Source organism: Salvelinus alpinus, chromosome 7, assembly GCF_045679555.1.
Source record: "Salvelinus alpinus chromosome 7, SLU_Salpinus.1, whole genome shotgun sequence".
Classification (NCBI taxonomy): domain Eukaryota; kingdom Metazoa; phylum Chordata; class Actinopteri; order Salmoniformes; family Salmonidae; genus Salvelinus; species Salvelinus alpinus.
The window spans coordinates 78,502,838-78,518,638 of record NC_092092.1 but is presented as its reverse complement, the minus strand read 5'-3'; the positions used below and the strand labels follow the sequence as shown (position 1 = coordinate 78,518,638).

General features: G+C 43.4%; 3 protein-coding genes across 5 annotated transcripts in view; 2 read left to right on the top strand and 1 right to left on the bottom strand.

Moving 5' to 3' along the window:
• The window catches only part of LOC139581719 (septin-8-A-like), a 36,653-nt gene extending 26,908 nt beyond the window's left edge, over positions 1–9,745 (bottom strand). Inside the window, exon 1 of the mRNA XM_071411779.1 lies at positions 9,623–9,745. The gene's annotated coding sequence lies outside the window, so the exon portion shown is untranslated. The remainder of the gene's footprint in view (positions 1–9,622) is intronic.
• On the top strand, positions 671–5,106 carry gdf9 (growth differentiation factor 9). The gene is made up of 3 exons (XM_071411773.1): positions 671–1,263; positions 2,901–3,133; positions 3,307–5,106. Exons 1-3 carry the CDS (start codon positions 921–923, stop codon positions 4,030–4,032), a joined length of 1,302 nt encoding a protein of 433 aa, XP_071267874.1. The 5' UTR covers positions 671–920; the 3' UTR covers positions 4,033–5,106.
• A 1,662-nt stretch (positions 9,746–11,407) lies between the features above and the next one.
• LOC139581717 (cytochrome b-c1 complex subunit 8-like) lies at positions 11,408–15,623 on the top strand. 3 transcript variants are annotated; one of them, XM_071411774.1, is made up of 5 exons: positions 11,455–11,528; positions 11,793–11,822; positions 13,605–13,803; positions 14,088–14,259; positions 15,448–15,623. In XM_071411774.1, exons 3-5 carry the CDS (start codon positions 13,693–13,695, stop codon positions 15,540–15,542), a joined length of 378 nt encoding a protein of 125 aa, XP_071267875.1. In that variant the 5' UTR covers positions 11,455–11,528; positions 11,793–11,822; positions 13,605–13,692; the 3' UTR covers positions 15,543–15,623. The 3 variants fall into 3 exon arrangements, with proteins under 3 accessions (XP_071267877.1, XP_071267876.1, XP_071267875.1); XM_071411775.1 differs by lacking the exon at positions 13,605–13,803 and having other exon boundaries at positions 11,409–11,528; XM_071411776.1 differs by lacking the exons at positions 11,793–11,822; positions 13,605–13,803 and having other exon boundaries at positions 11,408–11,528.
• The last annotated feature ends 178 nt before the right edge of the window (positions 15,624–15,801 follow it).

The window sequence follows — 15,801 nt, the reverse complement described above, 5'->3', positions numbered from 1 at the left end:
ACTATTGCCTGTGCTGGGTTGTAGAACAGTAAAAAGTACTTTCATAACCCCTTTCTACCCCGTAAACTCATGGAGCACTGACCTGAGAACTGGCAAATGCCCCCTGCAGTAAAACAACATACTTTCCCTGTATGTATGTATGTATGTATGTATGTATGTATGTATGTATGTATGTCTTTTCTTGTACCTTTATTTAACTAGGCAAGTCAGTTAAGTACAAATTCTTATTTTCAATGACAGCCTAGGAACATACACACACACACACACACACACACACACACACACACACACACACACACACACACACACACACACACACATACATATTATATATATATATACACACACACACATATATACATAAATACGTATACACAATGAGGTTGTAATAATACTGAGAAATTCTTTAAATGAAAATGCCCTAAACAAAAATAAGCTATTTATTTATTTTTTTACAATTTTAAATGAAAACAATCACAGTGAGGTACTTATTGTTAGCCAGAAATGATTTGATGTGGGAGATAAAAACGTCAAGTGGAAGAGTTGTGGAACGTAAGGAGGTACGGACAGACAGAGTATCAGTACAAGCCCACCCTGACACAATTGGCCTTCTGATGTCAGTAGATCTGTGTGGCCACAGTTAAATGTTTACGGTATTTATGACTTGGTTAATTACAAGGATGACGCTCACCTGTAATCAGCCTATCAAAATCAGTCCTTCTACTATGCACTGACAGTTGAAGTTGCTCCTTCGGGAACGTTTCATATTTCTACATCTTCTGTGAAAAGACATTACCGTCCAAGGACCTTTACATTTTTGACGCAAGAGTTGATTGCGCACACCTGTTCAATTTGAGAGACTCGTGTATAGGTTGGTTGACTTGAGGGAGTTCTCCATCAAGTTGACGGATTGATTTACAATGGAGAATCCCCTTCACTTGACCTCTATTTTACTACAACTCTTGATCAGCGGCCTTTCACTCGGATCGTCCCCGACCACGTCAAATCTAGCTGATGAGTTTGGCGATTCCGCTTTGTACCAACATGGCAGTATCTTGTCACCCCTTCTGAAGGCGCTAACAGCACAGGGAGATACATGGCGATCCACCCCAGTAATGAGACCCGAGTCGAGATATGTTCGATACATGAAAAGACTGTACAGGATATCTTCAAGACATGAGAGGAGTTCGGAAGGAAACAACCACTTGTACAACACAGTTCGACTTATAACACCGCGGGATGAGTGCCTGGAGCAAAGCAAAGGTGAGTTTTGGGAAAACCATTTTATTTACATGGAAATGGAGTGAGGCCTATCTTACATTGGGACACGAATTTAAAACTGAGTGTACAAAACATTAGGAACACCTGCTCTTTCCATGACAGACTGATCAGGTGAAAGCTATGATGCATTATTGATGTCACTTGTTAAATCCACTTCAATCAGTGTAGATGGAGAGGAGTTAAAGAAGGATTTTTAAGCCTTAAGACATGAGCTGTGTTTGAATACTCATACTAACCATACTGTTGTGACGTAAATTAAGTCTAATATGCTTATTGGTCATAGTATGGATATAGTTAGTATGCCAAAAGTTACCAGATGTCAAATTCACCATAAGACAAAGTGAAACAGTGGGCACTAAGTGCTTTTAGGGCCCATAATGCAATTCTTCAGAAAATTGGTGTAGCTTCACAAAGTTTCAGATTTGTAGAAAATATGCAACCGAAGTCTGACGAGAGCAGTTACAGATTCATTGCTCAGTCGAACAGTTGAAACCGGGATTCATCAGGGAAGAACTTCTCCAGCGTGCCAGTGGCCGTTGAAGGTGTGCATTGGCCCACCAAAGTCGGATACGACGCCAAACTGCAGTCAGGTCAAGACCCTGTTGAGGACGACGAGCACGAAGATGAGCTTCCCTGAGGGTTTCTGACAGGTTGTCACCAGTTTGTGCAGAAATTCTTCGGTTGTGCAAGCCCACCGTTTCGTCAGTCGTCCAGGTGGCTGGTCTCAGACGATCCCGCAGGTGAGGAAACCGGATGTGGAGGTCCTGATATGGCTACACGTGGTCTGCAGTTTAGAGGCTGGTTGGACGTACTGCCAAAACTTCGAAATCAACGTTGGAGGCGGCTTATTGTAGAGAAATGAACATTTAATTATCTGTCAAAAGCTCTGGTGGACATGTATGCAGTAAGCATGCCAATTGAACGCTGTGTCATCTGTGGTATTGTTGTGACATAACAGCAAATGCTTTACTATGGCCTTTTATTGTCCCCAACACAAGGTGCACCTGTGTAATGATCATGCTGTTTAATCAGCTTTTTGATATGCCACACCTGTCAGGTGGATGGATTATCTTGGCAAAGGAGAAATGCTCCCTCACTAACAGGGATGTAAACACATTTGTGCACAGAACTTGAGAGAAATAAGCTATATGTGCGTATGGGGAAATTTCAGGGATCTTTTATTTCAGCTCATGAAACATGGGACCAACACTTTAGATGTTGTGTTTTAGATTTTTGTTCAGTGTACATTATTTGATATTTTTAGGCCATTGAAGTTGACACTTGGTTTTACCTCAGGCCTTTACTCTTCCCATGGTTTTTAGAGCATATGTAGGCTTTCCTATAGTCTTAATTAGGCTACTAAAGAGGTTGTCACAGTTCTACCAAAGATGGTGGATAAATGAAGATGTTCTACTCAGGCTGTTTACCATTGTAAAAAAAACAACATTTGTCACAGTTCCGTTCTGCTTAAGGGGTGTCTCTCCCATAGGCACCAATGCATTAGCAGCTGGGTCTGGTCTGCTTAGTTTGACTGTATATGAAGCAGAAAAAAAGGAGTGAATGAAATGTCTCTGGTTCTACTTCTTATAGGCCTACATTTCCCATGTTTCCTTCCTCAGAGTTCTTCATGCAAGACCTCTCCTACAATTTGGGCCGTGTCAGAGCCAAGGAGCAGCTGCTGAAGTCTGTCCTGCTGTACTCCTTCGACCAAGAGCAGGCCACGTCCATAACTAACCAGTGTTACCAAGATTTAAAAGAGCAGGATACCCACAATCAGTGTCCTCTCTGCCCAAGCACCCATCACTCAGTTAACTTCCTGTTCCACACGGACCGCAGGAGGAAGTGGGTTGAGGTGATTTTTGGTTTAATTCAATGCAAAAAACATTATTTGTTACCTCAGGAAAATTGTATAAGGACTATATTTGATCATTTTTAAAAGCACAATTTAGCCACCTATGTGGATACACTGCATTTACAATCAGAGGACATTGTAAACGCTAACTTATTTTCATTGTGGCCCTCAAGGTGGACATCACAGCTTTCCTCCGCCCTCTCATCCAGTCCCACAAGAAGGACATTCACCTACTGATCAACCTGACCTGTGTGGAGGACAGAGGCAGAGGGGCTATGGCTGGAGGAGAGGAGTGGAGCGGTAGGGGCCCCGTGGAGCTCCACCTAAGGTCTCCGTCCTTGCTGCTGTACCTCAACGACACCAGCGAGCTGGCTCACCAAAGATGGCTGCCCACCAGGTCACAACGTCATCCGAGGTCAGCCAATGAGGTGGACACCTTAGAGAGCCTGGCGGAGTTCAAACCGGAACAAAGGATCAGCCGGAGACTGAGGAGAGAATCTCCATATCTGTCGACGAACAACACAGGAGGCAAAACGAGCACGAAGACCGTCCTCCCGGACCTCCTCCCGAGTTCTGACTTCCCTACGAGCGACTGTGCCTTGTACGACTTCAGAGTGAGCTTCAGTGAGCTCAAACTGAGCCATTGGATCATTTTCCCCCACAGGTACAACCCCAGGTACTGTAAAGGCACGTGTCCCAGGGCTGTGGGGTTCATCTACGGCTCCCCCAGACACACCTTCTTCCAGAACATGATCTACCACAAACTGGACTCCTCTGTGCCAAGACCTTCCTGTGTTCCTTCAGAGTACAACCCTCTGAGTGTTTTAACCCTTGAAGCTGACTCCATTGCCTACAAGGAGTTAGATGAAATGATCGCTACGAGGTGCACATGTCGCTAAAGGCCCACCTCCAGGGTCGGGCTCAATTCCATTTCAATCTAAACTGAAATTCCAATTGTTCTCTACTTTTCAATGTAAAAAAAAAAGTCCACTTGCTCCGGCTGATCTGGAAATTGACTGAATTGAAATGGAATTGACCCCAACCCTACCTACCTCACTGCCTGATGACGTTGTTTTATCAGCCTCAACACTTTGACTGTTAACCTACCTTCTGCTTTGACTGCCGCTCGACTTATTCCATCCTCCTCAAACGCTTGACTTTAATGACTTTATCACATTCATTGGCTGTTGTAACATCCTGGTCTGGTGACTTCATGCCAAAACATCAGTGTCTTTGCCAAAACATCAGTGTCTTTGCCAAAACATCAGTGTCTTTGCCAAAACATCAGTGTCTTTGCCAAAACATCAGTGCGTTGAGTTCGATTTGATCTAGAACAGATGTATTTACTCACTTGCCATAATGTATTTTTATCGAAATGGAAAATATGGCATTGATTTCTTTATGTGAAGTGGTAGGAGGAATGTTGTGAAGATGTCTTGTTTGTTTGTCATCTGCTTTTGCATTGTGTTGACATGCATGGATTGATATTTTACATATTAATTTGATATAATTATTATTATGATTTAAGTTATTTTTTGTTAATTTATTGTGGGTGTTCTGTCATTATTCTTTCACGCTAAGTGGTACATTTTTAAGTACATCTGTTCTGGACAAAATATTTTTAAAAAGTAGTCCTATATACTCGTATCAAACACTTTCACGTTTCATTTTATTCCTGGGGATTGCAGACGGTTGTTTCATGAACAACCTCTCTTTTCATACGGTCCAGAATGTAAGTTATCTTGTATGGCCAACTTGATGTTTCAGTGTGTATTTATTACTCTGGGTCATGAAATGACTGCATACCTATATGAATTTGTATTGACAAATTTAACTAAAATGCATGTCGTCTATTTATGCAACAAACAAACAAAAAAAATACTGTACAGTCTTGTTTGGCTCACTGATTATCACAAATGTTAAATTTAATAACTTAAAATATTAGTTTGGAAAAAATAAAGAGTACGCAAAGATCCTTGTTTTATTCCATATAAATCATTCTAAATTGCATGGGTTGTTTGTTCTGACTTACAAACACATTTGACTGTTGCTGAGATACACACTAGCTGCTGTTCCCTGGGCGTTGAAGACGTTGATGTCGATTTAAGGCAGCCCCCCGCACCTCTCTGATTCAGAGGGGTTGGGTTAAATGCAGAAGACGCAGTTCAGTTGAACGCATTCAGTTGTACAACTGACTAGGCATCCCCCTTTCCCTTTAAAGCTTGTGTGCGTCTGCAATCATGTCTGAATTGACACCTGTACTAGATGGATAGTTTTTATATACTGCTTGGCAAAGGTTTATTAGCTTAGTTTTCTACCTTGTGTGGCATCATAGGGGCACGTGCCCCCTCATTGGTCCTATAACAACAAAAAACAGGGATACATTTTTTTTTTTTGGTTTTAGCCAGCCCAGATTGGTTCTCAACCTCAACTAGCTACCAAGAAGCCATTTCAGGCTATCAATCAAGTTAGAATGGTTATCTTTTCTAACTATCTTAGCTGGCAAGGTTGAGACTTTCTAAAAGCAAATTATAACTAAATGTACTGAATAAGACTCACATTTTTCAATCTTTTACCCAGATTTTTGCAGAGAAGCATACTTATTATATATATTTTTTAAGCACCTGTCAGGAATGCAGCGTAATTACATTTAATTTAGAATAATGATTATGGTTCTAGACTGAATGAAAAAGCTGTTTCAGGTGTTTGAAAACTTCTCCAATTTTGGAAGGGGGGCCTAGACCCACTCTGGACCCCCCCCCCCCAAATCATCCTCACGTACCTTGTGCCCCCTCAGGTTTTGGGGGTGCATGACACCCCAGTGTGGGGCGTCTGTAGGGCTCCCGAGTGGCGCAGGGGTCTAAGGCACTGCATCTCAGCGTAAGAGGCGTCATTACAGACCCTGGTTCGATTCGAGGCTGTATCACAACCGGCTGTGATTGGGAGTCCCATAGAGCGGAGCGGCGCACAATTGGCCCAGCGTCGTCGGGTTAGGGTTTGGCCAGGGTAATCCGTCATTGTAAATAAGTATTTGTTCTTAACTGACTTGCCTAGTTAAATAAAGGTTAAATAAAAATAAAACGTTTAATTTAAAAAAGTGTGGGATGATTCATTCCACAGAATGAGCCACTGGCAATGCTTATCCACATGGTGACAGTAGAATCTCCATTTGCAGATATATCACAAGTGCAGAAGAAGACGGATGTAGCCCTCCAGTTGGTGGAGGACATACAACCTGCTAGAATTATAGTGTGCTCAGATTCTATGTCTATATTGAATAGTTGATCATCTGGTAAATCTAATAGGAGTGATCTACTATTGGAGGTATTCATGTTATTATGGAGAATTGAGAGAATGGGTGTAGTAGTGAGATTCTGCTGGGTCCCAGCACATTTGGGTGTGGAAGGGATTGAAATTGAAGACCAGTTAGCCAAAAGAGCTTTGAAACTAGATATAATTGATATTAATGTTCCTCTGGGTAGAGGGGAGGCCAGATGTAAGATCAGGGCCATTTTGATAGATGTGTGGCAGAAGAGATGAGACTCTGAGCCCAAGGGCCGGCATTTATATGCCCTCCTAAGAAAGGTTGCCTGGCCAAGATTCAATGGTCAGATTAGGAAGGAAGAGGTGGTGTTTGCTTGGTTGTGTTTAGGACATTGTACATTGAGTAGAGTATTATTTTATTAATCTCAACTTGGGAAATTGTTTTATCACAGCATGCATCATCAATGACTTACAATGACAGAACAAACAAGGACAAACACGTGATAAAAAAGGTAAAATAAAAACACATTAAGACAAAGGCACGTGCACCAACCTTAGTATCCCTATAAGAGTAGTCTGATTCAAGTGCTGTTTTCTATCCTACTCTGGAGAAAACAAGCAACAACATTTTCCAATAGAAAGACCTCACAAAAACAGTTGATCCATTACACTCATTAAAAAGCCTCATATCTCTGGGTAAACATGACCGTCTAAAACTCTCTGTGGAATATCTGGGCAGGACAAACCTGCTACTGAAGCTGCTCCTGTGTGTCATTAGACTGCTGTGGAGTGGGTGTGTGCCATTAGACTGCTATGGAGTGGGTGTGTGTCATTAGACTGCTGTGGAGTGGGTGTGTGTCATTAGACTGCTGTGGAGTAGGTGTGTGTCATTAGACTGCTGTGGAGTGGGTGTGTGTCATTAGACTGCTGTGAAGTGGGTGTGTGTCATTAGACTGCTGTGGAGTGGGTGTGTGTCATTAGACTGCTGTGGAGTGGGTGTGTGTCATTAGACTGCTGTGGAGTGGGTGTGTGTCATTAGACTGCTGTGGAGTGGGTGTGTGTCATTAGACTGCTATGGAGGGGTGTGTGTCATTAGACTGCTATGGAGTGGGTGTGTGTCATTAGACTGCTGTGGAGTGGGTGTGTGTCATTAGACTGCTATGGAGTGGGTGTGTGTCATTAGAGTGCTGTGGAGTGGGTGTGTGTCATTGTCCATGATCATGTGTGTTTTTACTTGCAGCCTTTTTATGGACATGTCCTGCATTGATTTCAGGCTGCAGCCAAATTGTAGCACTGGTTTTGTTGATGATTTTGTCAAGCTTGTTTAAGTCTTCCTTGGCTAAATTCCTTTTCCAGCACACAATGGCATAGGTCACTACACTCACCACCACACTGCTATTGAACATACGAAGCATTAAAATATCTCAGCTTCCTTAAAGTCTGAATTTTTGTTGTTGTTGTAGAAACAGAGAATTGTGTGGCCTCACACCATTTCATAAAGGACACTGTTATATCCCTGTGATGAGCGTCGTCTCCTCTCATCACACAGCGTACTATGGCAGAGTCTCCTCTCATCACACAGCGTACTATGGCAGAGTCTCCTCTCATCACACAGCGTACTACAGCAGAGTCTCCTCTCATCACACAGCGCACTATGGCAGAGTCTCCTCTCATCACACAGCGTACTATGGCAGAGTCTCCTCTCATCACACAGCGTACTATGGCAGAGTCTCTTCTCATCACACAGCGTACTATGGCAGTCTCCTCTCATCACACAGCGTACTATAGCAGTCTCCTCTCATCACACAGCTGACTATAGCAGTCTCTTCTCATCACACAGCGTACTATGGCAGTCTCCTCTCATCACACAGCGTACTATAGCAGTCTCCTCTCATCACACAGCTGACTATAGCAGTCTCCTCTCATCACACAGCGTACCATGGCAGAGTCTCCTCTCATCACACAGTGTACTATGGCAGTCTCCTCTTATCATACAGCGTACTATGGCAGTCTCCTCTCATCACACAGCGTACTATGGCAGAGTCTCCTCTCATCACATAGCTGACCATAGCAGTCTCCTCTCATCACAAAGCTGACTATAGCAGTCTCCTCTCATCACACAGCTGACTACAGCAGAGTCTCCTCTCATCACACAGCTGACGATAGCAGTCTTCTCTCATCACACAGCTGACTATAGCAGAGTCTCCTCTCATCACACAGCTGACTACAGCAGAGTCTCCTCTCATCACACTGCTGACTACAGCAGAGTCTCCTCTCATCACACAGCTGATTATAGCAGTCTCCTCTCATCACACAGCGTACTATGGCAGAGTCTCCTCTCATCACACAGCTGACTATAGCAGTCTCCTCTCATCACACAGCTGACTATGGCAGAGTCTCCTCTCATCACACAGCTGACTATAGCAGAGTCTCCTCTCATCACATAGCTGACCATAGCAGTCTCCTCTCATCACAAAGCTGACTATAGCAGTCTCCTCTCATCACACAGCTGACTACAGCAGAGTCTCCTCTCATCACACAGCTGACAATAGCAGTCTTCTCTCATCACACAGCTGACTATAGCAGTCTCCTCTCATCACACAGCTGACTACAGCAGAGTCTCCTCTCATCACACTGCTGACTACAGCAGAGTCTCCTCTCATCACACAGCTGATTATAGCAGTCTCCTCTCATCACACAGCGTACTATGGCTGAGTCTCCTCTCATCACACAGCGTACTATGGCAGAGTCTCCTCTCATCACACAGCTGACTATAGCAGTCTCCTCTCATCACACAGCGTACTATGGCAGAGTCTCCTCTCATCACACAGCTGACTATAGCAGAGTCTCCTCTCATCACACAGCTGACTACAGCAGAGTCTCCTCTCATCACACAGCTGACTATAGCAGTCTCCTCTCATCACACAGCTGACTATAGCAGAGTCTCCTCTCATCACACAGCGTACTATGGCAGAGTCTCCTCTCATCACACAGCTGACTATAGCAGTCTCCTCTCATCACACAGCTGACTATGGCAGAGTCTCCTCTCATCACACAGCTGACTATAGCAGAGTCTCCTCTCATCATACAGCTGACTACAGCAGAGACTCATCTCATCACACAGCTGACTACGGCAGAGTCATCAGGGAATTTCTGTAAGTGGCTCAGTTCATTTTTGTGTGTGAAGTCATTTGTGTAAAGGGTAAACAGAAAAGCTGACAGTACCGTCCCGTGCGGTGCTCCTGTGTTCGTACATATCCGATCTGATACTGCCTGGTTCAGTCTTACCAACTGTAGTCTATTGGTCAGGTAGTTCACAATCCATTTGATAGTGTGTGGATTTACGTGAATGTCCTTGAGCTTTTCGGGCCAGCAGGTGGGGTAGTATGGCAATGAAAGCACTGGAGAAGTCGAAGAACATTGTACTCACCACACAACCGTGCCACTCCAGGTGCTCATATCCTCTGTGGAGGAAGTAGAGCAGAGCATCGTCAACACCACTTTTTGGGCGGTAGGCAAATTGCAAAAGATCCAGAGAGGCTGCCACCTCAACTCTTAAGGGTATTGAAACCCGCTCTGAGGTTTTCATGACTTGTGATGTCAAAGCCACTGGTCTTAAAGTCTTTCAGTCCCTCCTGCTTTCTCTGAGATGGGCACTATGCAGGATGTTTTCCATTTAGTATAAATATCTGATAGTATTAGGGACAGGTTGAAAATATACTGCAATATGACAGCCAGTTGATTAGCACATACCTCGAGTACTCTGGCTTTAACCACATCAGGCTGACTTACTGTGACTGAGCCTCTTCAGCTGCTTCACCACTCGTTCCTCCCAGATGCTCATGGGCTCAGTGCTTCCCAGATCAGAGTCCAGCACCTCCCCTATCTGCTGTTGCTCTGCTGAGAAATCATACTTATCGAATCTGGTAAACAAAAATGGTTCACCTCTGTGGCTCTGTCCCTTTCTTCATCACTCTGTGGGTTTTGTATTTGTATTTGCAGCAGTTACTCTTCCTGGGGTAGTTGTCCCCTGGTGCTGTTATCTTCTTCATACCATCCCAGACATTCTTCATGTTATTCGCATATTGCAGCTTGAGTTCTAGCTTCAGTTTGTATTCATGTTTGTCCTTTCTGATCAGCCCTTTAATCTCCTTCTGTACCTTTCTCAACTCATCCCTATTTCCAGTTTCAAAAGCCTTCTTCTTCCTGTTCAGTGCCTCCTTGATTTATTTTGTGACCCATGGCTTATTATTTGCATAGCATTTCACCGTTTTTGCTTGGCACCACATTGTCAGTACAGAAGTTAAAATAATATGTTATACGTTCAGAAATACTATTCAGATCCTCCTCCCAATCGTCTATAAATAGATTCCGATCTGTACCTTCAAAGCAACTCTGCAGTGCCTCTCCAGCTTCGAGTGTCCATTCGTGAATCACTGTCTGAGTGACGCATTGCCTCTGAACCAGTGGGATGTATTCCGGAAGCAGCTGGATGAGATTGTGGTCAGACTGTCCTAGCGGAGGCAGAGCAGTCGAGCAGTAGGCATCATTCATATTGGTGTAGAGAAGGCCAATGGTCTTGTCCATACGAGTTGGAACTTTAACATACTGTTTGAAGGTAGGAAGAATTGCGGACAGAAAACTTTGAACTCGTTGTTGGTAAGCATGTGAATGGTTTGTGTCTGGAGTGTATGGTCGATGAAACGTTGGAGCATGTGTTGTTATATTGTTGTAAGCATGTTGAAGAGAGGGATAGATTGAAGTGTAGGGTCATTGAGGTTGGACGGGGTCGGGGGGGTTGGACGGGATTTGGGGGATGGGGGAGGGTCTATTAGAAGTTAGTAGGGCTCTTTTTGATTTTCTCAGAAGTACTGAGTTAGGTAGGAGGATTTAGACATGTTGTAAACCATGATTGACCACACATTCCAGCACAGTGGGTGGCGGTATGCACCGTTAACGTTTGTTTGTGGACCGCCAATATATCATCGAAGAAGAAAAAGAACGGAAGTTACGTAAGGCAACTTCTGCTCGAGGTTGAACCAATCCAGGGCTTTTTTTTTTTTTATAGCTCAGCGATCTAGGGCAGAGACCACACCAACAGCGACTAATCTGCGTCTTGAGAAGCAGTACGGTAAGAGATACTGAAAGGTCAACGTTTTGGGATTCATTTCACAATGTTAATCACTTGTATAAGTGTCATATCAGTGTATTTTCTTGGGATTTTACGAAATAAGAGTCTCGTGCCATTACACACCTTTTAAATCGTGGCGTGAATGTCAAGCAAGGTCTTCATGTTAGCTACTTGTGCTGGCTAGCTGGTTGCCTTCACTCTTGTACAATCTCCTTTTCTATCTAGCTAAGTTTGACCGTTTTCATATTTTATATTATCTCTCAGACACGAGTTTACCTGTCCTAATATCAATCGGTGAGTAAGTGACAGATGTCATCGAATGTTTGTTGATAACTTGGCTAACGCTTTAACTAATGAAATGTTTGGTGTTGATAACTTGGCTAACGCTTTAACTAATGGAATGTTTGGTGTTGATAACTTGGCTAACGCTTTAACTAATGGAATGTTTGGTGTTGATAACTTGGCTAACGCTTTAACTAATGAAATGTTTGGTGTTGATAACTTGGCTAACGCTTTAACTAATGGAATGTTTGGTGTTGATAACTTGGCTAACGCTTTAACTAATGAAATGTTTGGTGTTGATAACTTGGCTAACGCTTTAACTAATGGAATGTTTGGTGTTGATAACTTGGCTAACGCTTTAACTAATGAAATGTTTGGTGTTGATAACTTGGCTAACGCTTTAACTAATGAAATGTTTGGTGTTGATAACTTGGCTAACGCTTTAACTAATGGAATGTTTGGTGTTGATAACTTGGCTAACGCTTTAACTAATGAAATGTTTGGTGTTGATAACTTGGCTAACGCTTTAACTAATGGAATGTTTGCCATCCAGTTGTGTTTGGAAATAAAGGTATCACGTTCAAACATTTCTAATCCAGTCTATTGACATGTCATTTTTACTGGTGTCGGACAGGCGTCCTGTATAGATTAAGACACTGCTGAGCCGGCACTAGATATGGCTCGAAAACACTTTTGTACATAGTTTGTGGACACCCCTTCAAATGAGTGGATTTGGCTATTTCAGTCACACCCGTTGCTGACCGATGTATAAACTCGAACACACAACTATGCAATCTCCACAGACCAACATTGGCAGTAGAATTGCCTCACTGAAGAGCTCAGTGGCCTTCAACGTGGCACCGTCATAGGATGCCACCTTTCCAACAAGTCAGTCAAATTTCTGCCCAACTAGAGTTGCCCCGGTCAACTATACATGGTGCTATTGTGAAGTGGAAACGTCTAGGAGCAACAATGGCTCTGTCGCAAAGTGGTAGTCCACACACTCACAGAATAGGACCGCTGAGTGCTCAACCCCATCAAACACCTTTGGGATGAATTGTAATGTCGACTTCGAGCGAGGCCTAATCGCCCAACATCAATGCCCGACCTCACTAGTACTTGTGGCTGAATGCAAGTCCCTGCAGCGCTGTTCCAACATCTAATGGAAAGCCTTCCCAGAAGAGTGGAGGAGGCTGTTATAGCAGCAAAGGGGGGGACCAACTTCATATTAATGCCCATGATTTGGGAATGAGATGTTTGACAAGCAGGTGTCCACATACTTTTGGTCATGTAGTGTACCTCAATCCAGGGATGAGAAATTGCATTGTACTGGGAATTGTGCCATAATCCCAGTTGTTACACAGAGGATTGAACGACTGCTGTTCTCGTCCTCATGCTAGCTAGCAGTAGCTACAGCAGACATTATGGAATGGCACTTCACATTGAACAACAAAAGGAGCTGATTGGCTCCTTTGTTGACACTGCCATTACAAAATGGCTGCGGTGGCTTCTGCTACCTAGAATGAGGATGAAAAGGGCAGTTTTCCAGAAAAACTAGCAGTCGTTCAATCTGGATTGAAGTATATTTTGAGCCATATCTCGCGCCGGCTCCACTGTGTTAATCACATTTTATTAGTCACATGGTTAGCAGATGTTAATGCGAGTGTAGTGAAATGCTTAATTTAAACAGGAAGCCTGTCTGACCCCAGTGCAGCTGTAAGCAAGCGTAGGGTCAGAATGATATATTATATATATAATATAATATGACTGTCATGTTTGCCATTTCTTAAAAAGAGGAGATGCACATTTGCCTGGCTACCAAAACTCCTTGCTCCGGGCCAAACGCTACGCCACGCCCATTGAAGTTATTTTCTTCTCCGCAATGAGTCTGGATCTGAGTACCTCCCTGATGATTTATAGAACGCAAACGCATTCTTCTAACCGTTCTGATTGGTCCCCAAAACCGATGGATTGGGCCAGAGCCAGAACACCTGTGGGTAAAGCCACGTTTAGAAAATTAATAATTGACGTTTGATACTGATTGGTACAATTGCTTATGACTTTGTTTTGTAAAACTCCTCATTTTTGACCACGACCACAAACAATGGCAGTCTAAGACTGAAGTATGTGGCGAACATAGAGCAGCTGAAGAATTCAGTTTGTCATCATGCAAGATGCACATTGCTTATGTCATTTAATGCTAGTTGTGTGACACCTGCATTGCACAATCTAAACTACTGCACCTTTTTCCTCATCTATACTCTTTGGTAATTTCAGATCGTCGCTCTAGACACCATGGGTCGCCACTTTGGAGATTTGGCCAAGATCAGGCATGTGATCACCTACAGTCTGTCCCCCTTCGAGCAGAGGGCTTTCCCCAACTACTTCTCTAAAGGAATCCCCAATGTCTGGAGACGATTCACATCGTCCGTCTTCAAAGTTGCTCCACGTAAGTACTCCCAGAGTTTACACGTTGCTTTCTGGGAAGAACCAGGCAGGATATTCCCATGTTATCAAACATATCCATCCAAATTCTGGAGTCATTTTTTTCCCCCTCCCCATTTTCAGATCTGTTCTAGCCTTGATAAATATGGCCTCATGTAGCCCAAATTAGAGCACGGGTTTTAATAAGACGAGGTCTAGGGGCATTCCATAGTGACAGCGTGCGAGATAAGTCAATGGTCCAATGACTACCTGCTAGCAGCGTCTGAAGAGTCTGAAGCTACATCCATAATTGGTAGAATGGTTCAGGTTGGAGAATCACAGTTTGCATCGCCGAGCAGTGAACAAGAAACTATTAAATTCAGTTTAGATGTTACTCCCTCACCAAATCTAAATATTGATTCCATGTCGTATTCTCATTTTGCCCGCACAACGGTCTGTTTCACACCCGTTTGTCTTAATCAGCCTCACAATATGGGCACCATGCTGCCTCAGACAGGAAGTAGAGGAAAGGTGCCTGCAAAACCAGAACAAAATATTGGCATCCATATTAGGTTTTGATTTGGTCAGGGGGTAGGTATCTAAACTGGATTTAATAGTTTCTTGTTAAGTGATTTTAATTATTATTTTTTATATATTTAATTTGGCAAGTCGGTTAAGAACAAATTATTTACAATTAAGGCCTACCCCGGCCAAACCCTCTAATCCCGACAATGCTGGACCAATTGTACGCCGACCTATGGGACTCCCGATCACAGCCGGTTGTGATACAGCCCTGGATCGAACCAGTGTCTGTAGTGACTCCTTTAGACCACTGCGCCACTCTCCAATCGGAACCATTCTACCGATTTTATGGATGTAGCTTCAGACTCTTCAGATGCTGCTAGTCGGTTGCAAGAATCTTCCCAATGTGTAGTCAGTTCGCTGTAGTTGGATGTGTAGGATCTTTTAGACTGTTATGCTTCCGAAAGCCATGTCGATTGCTACTTAGTCTACGAGAGTGGTGCTCTGAGGCACATTGTAAAGACCTCCCGTTACAATTTCTGTCTGCCCATGTCTAAAATCCCTGACTCTTGGGCTGTTTTAAATGGCCAAACTAAACATGCATTGCTTCTTGTATTTTTCAGTGTATGCCTCCCAAGCCATAACCATGTTTTCAAGCGCTAACCGGTCTTCTCCTGTTCTTCTTTTCCAGCTATGATCTGCATGTACCTGACATACACCTGGGGCAACCATGTCCACTCAGAAGGAAAGAGGAAGGTTGCCGCCGACTACGAGAATGAAGAGTGAAAACTTCCATCTTGCAACTTTGTTCCCCTGTTTAAACCTTCACTGTATGTTTCGTCAATAAAGATAATATTTATCAGAAAAGTGTTATTTTTTCTCCCTTTTTGATACCACCTCATCTGGATATCTGGGATGAATGGTTTGCTGTCGTTTTGCCAGATAGGTCACTATGAAGAGGTGTAAATGAGTGACCAGTCATTTGTCACACAGTGTAAAGTTAAAGTAATATTACACAGCAATGAGGCTACTGCTCAACACTGCT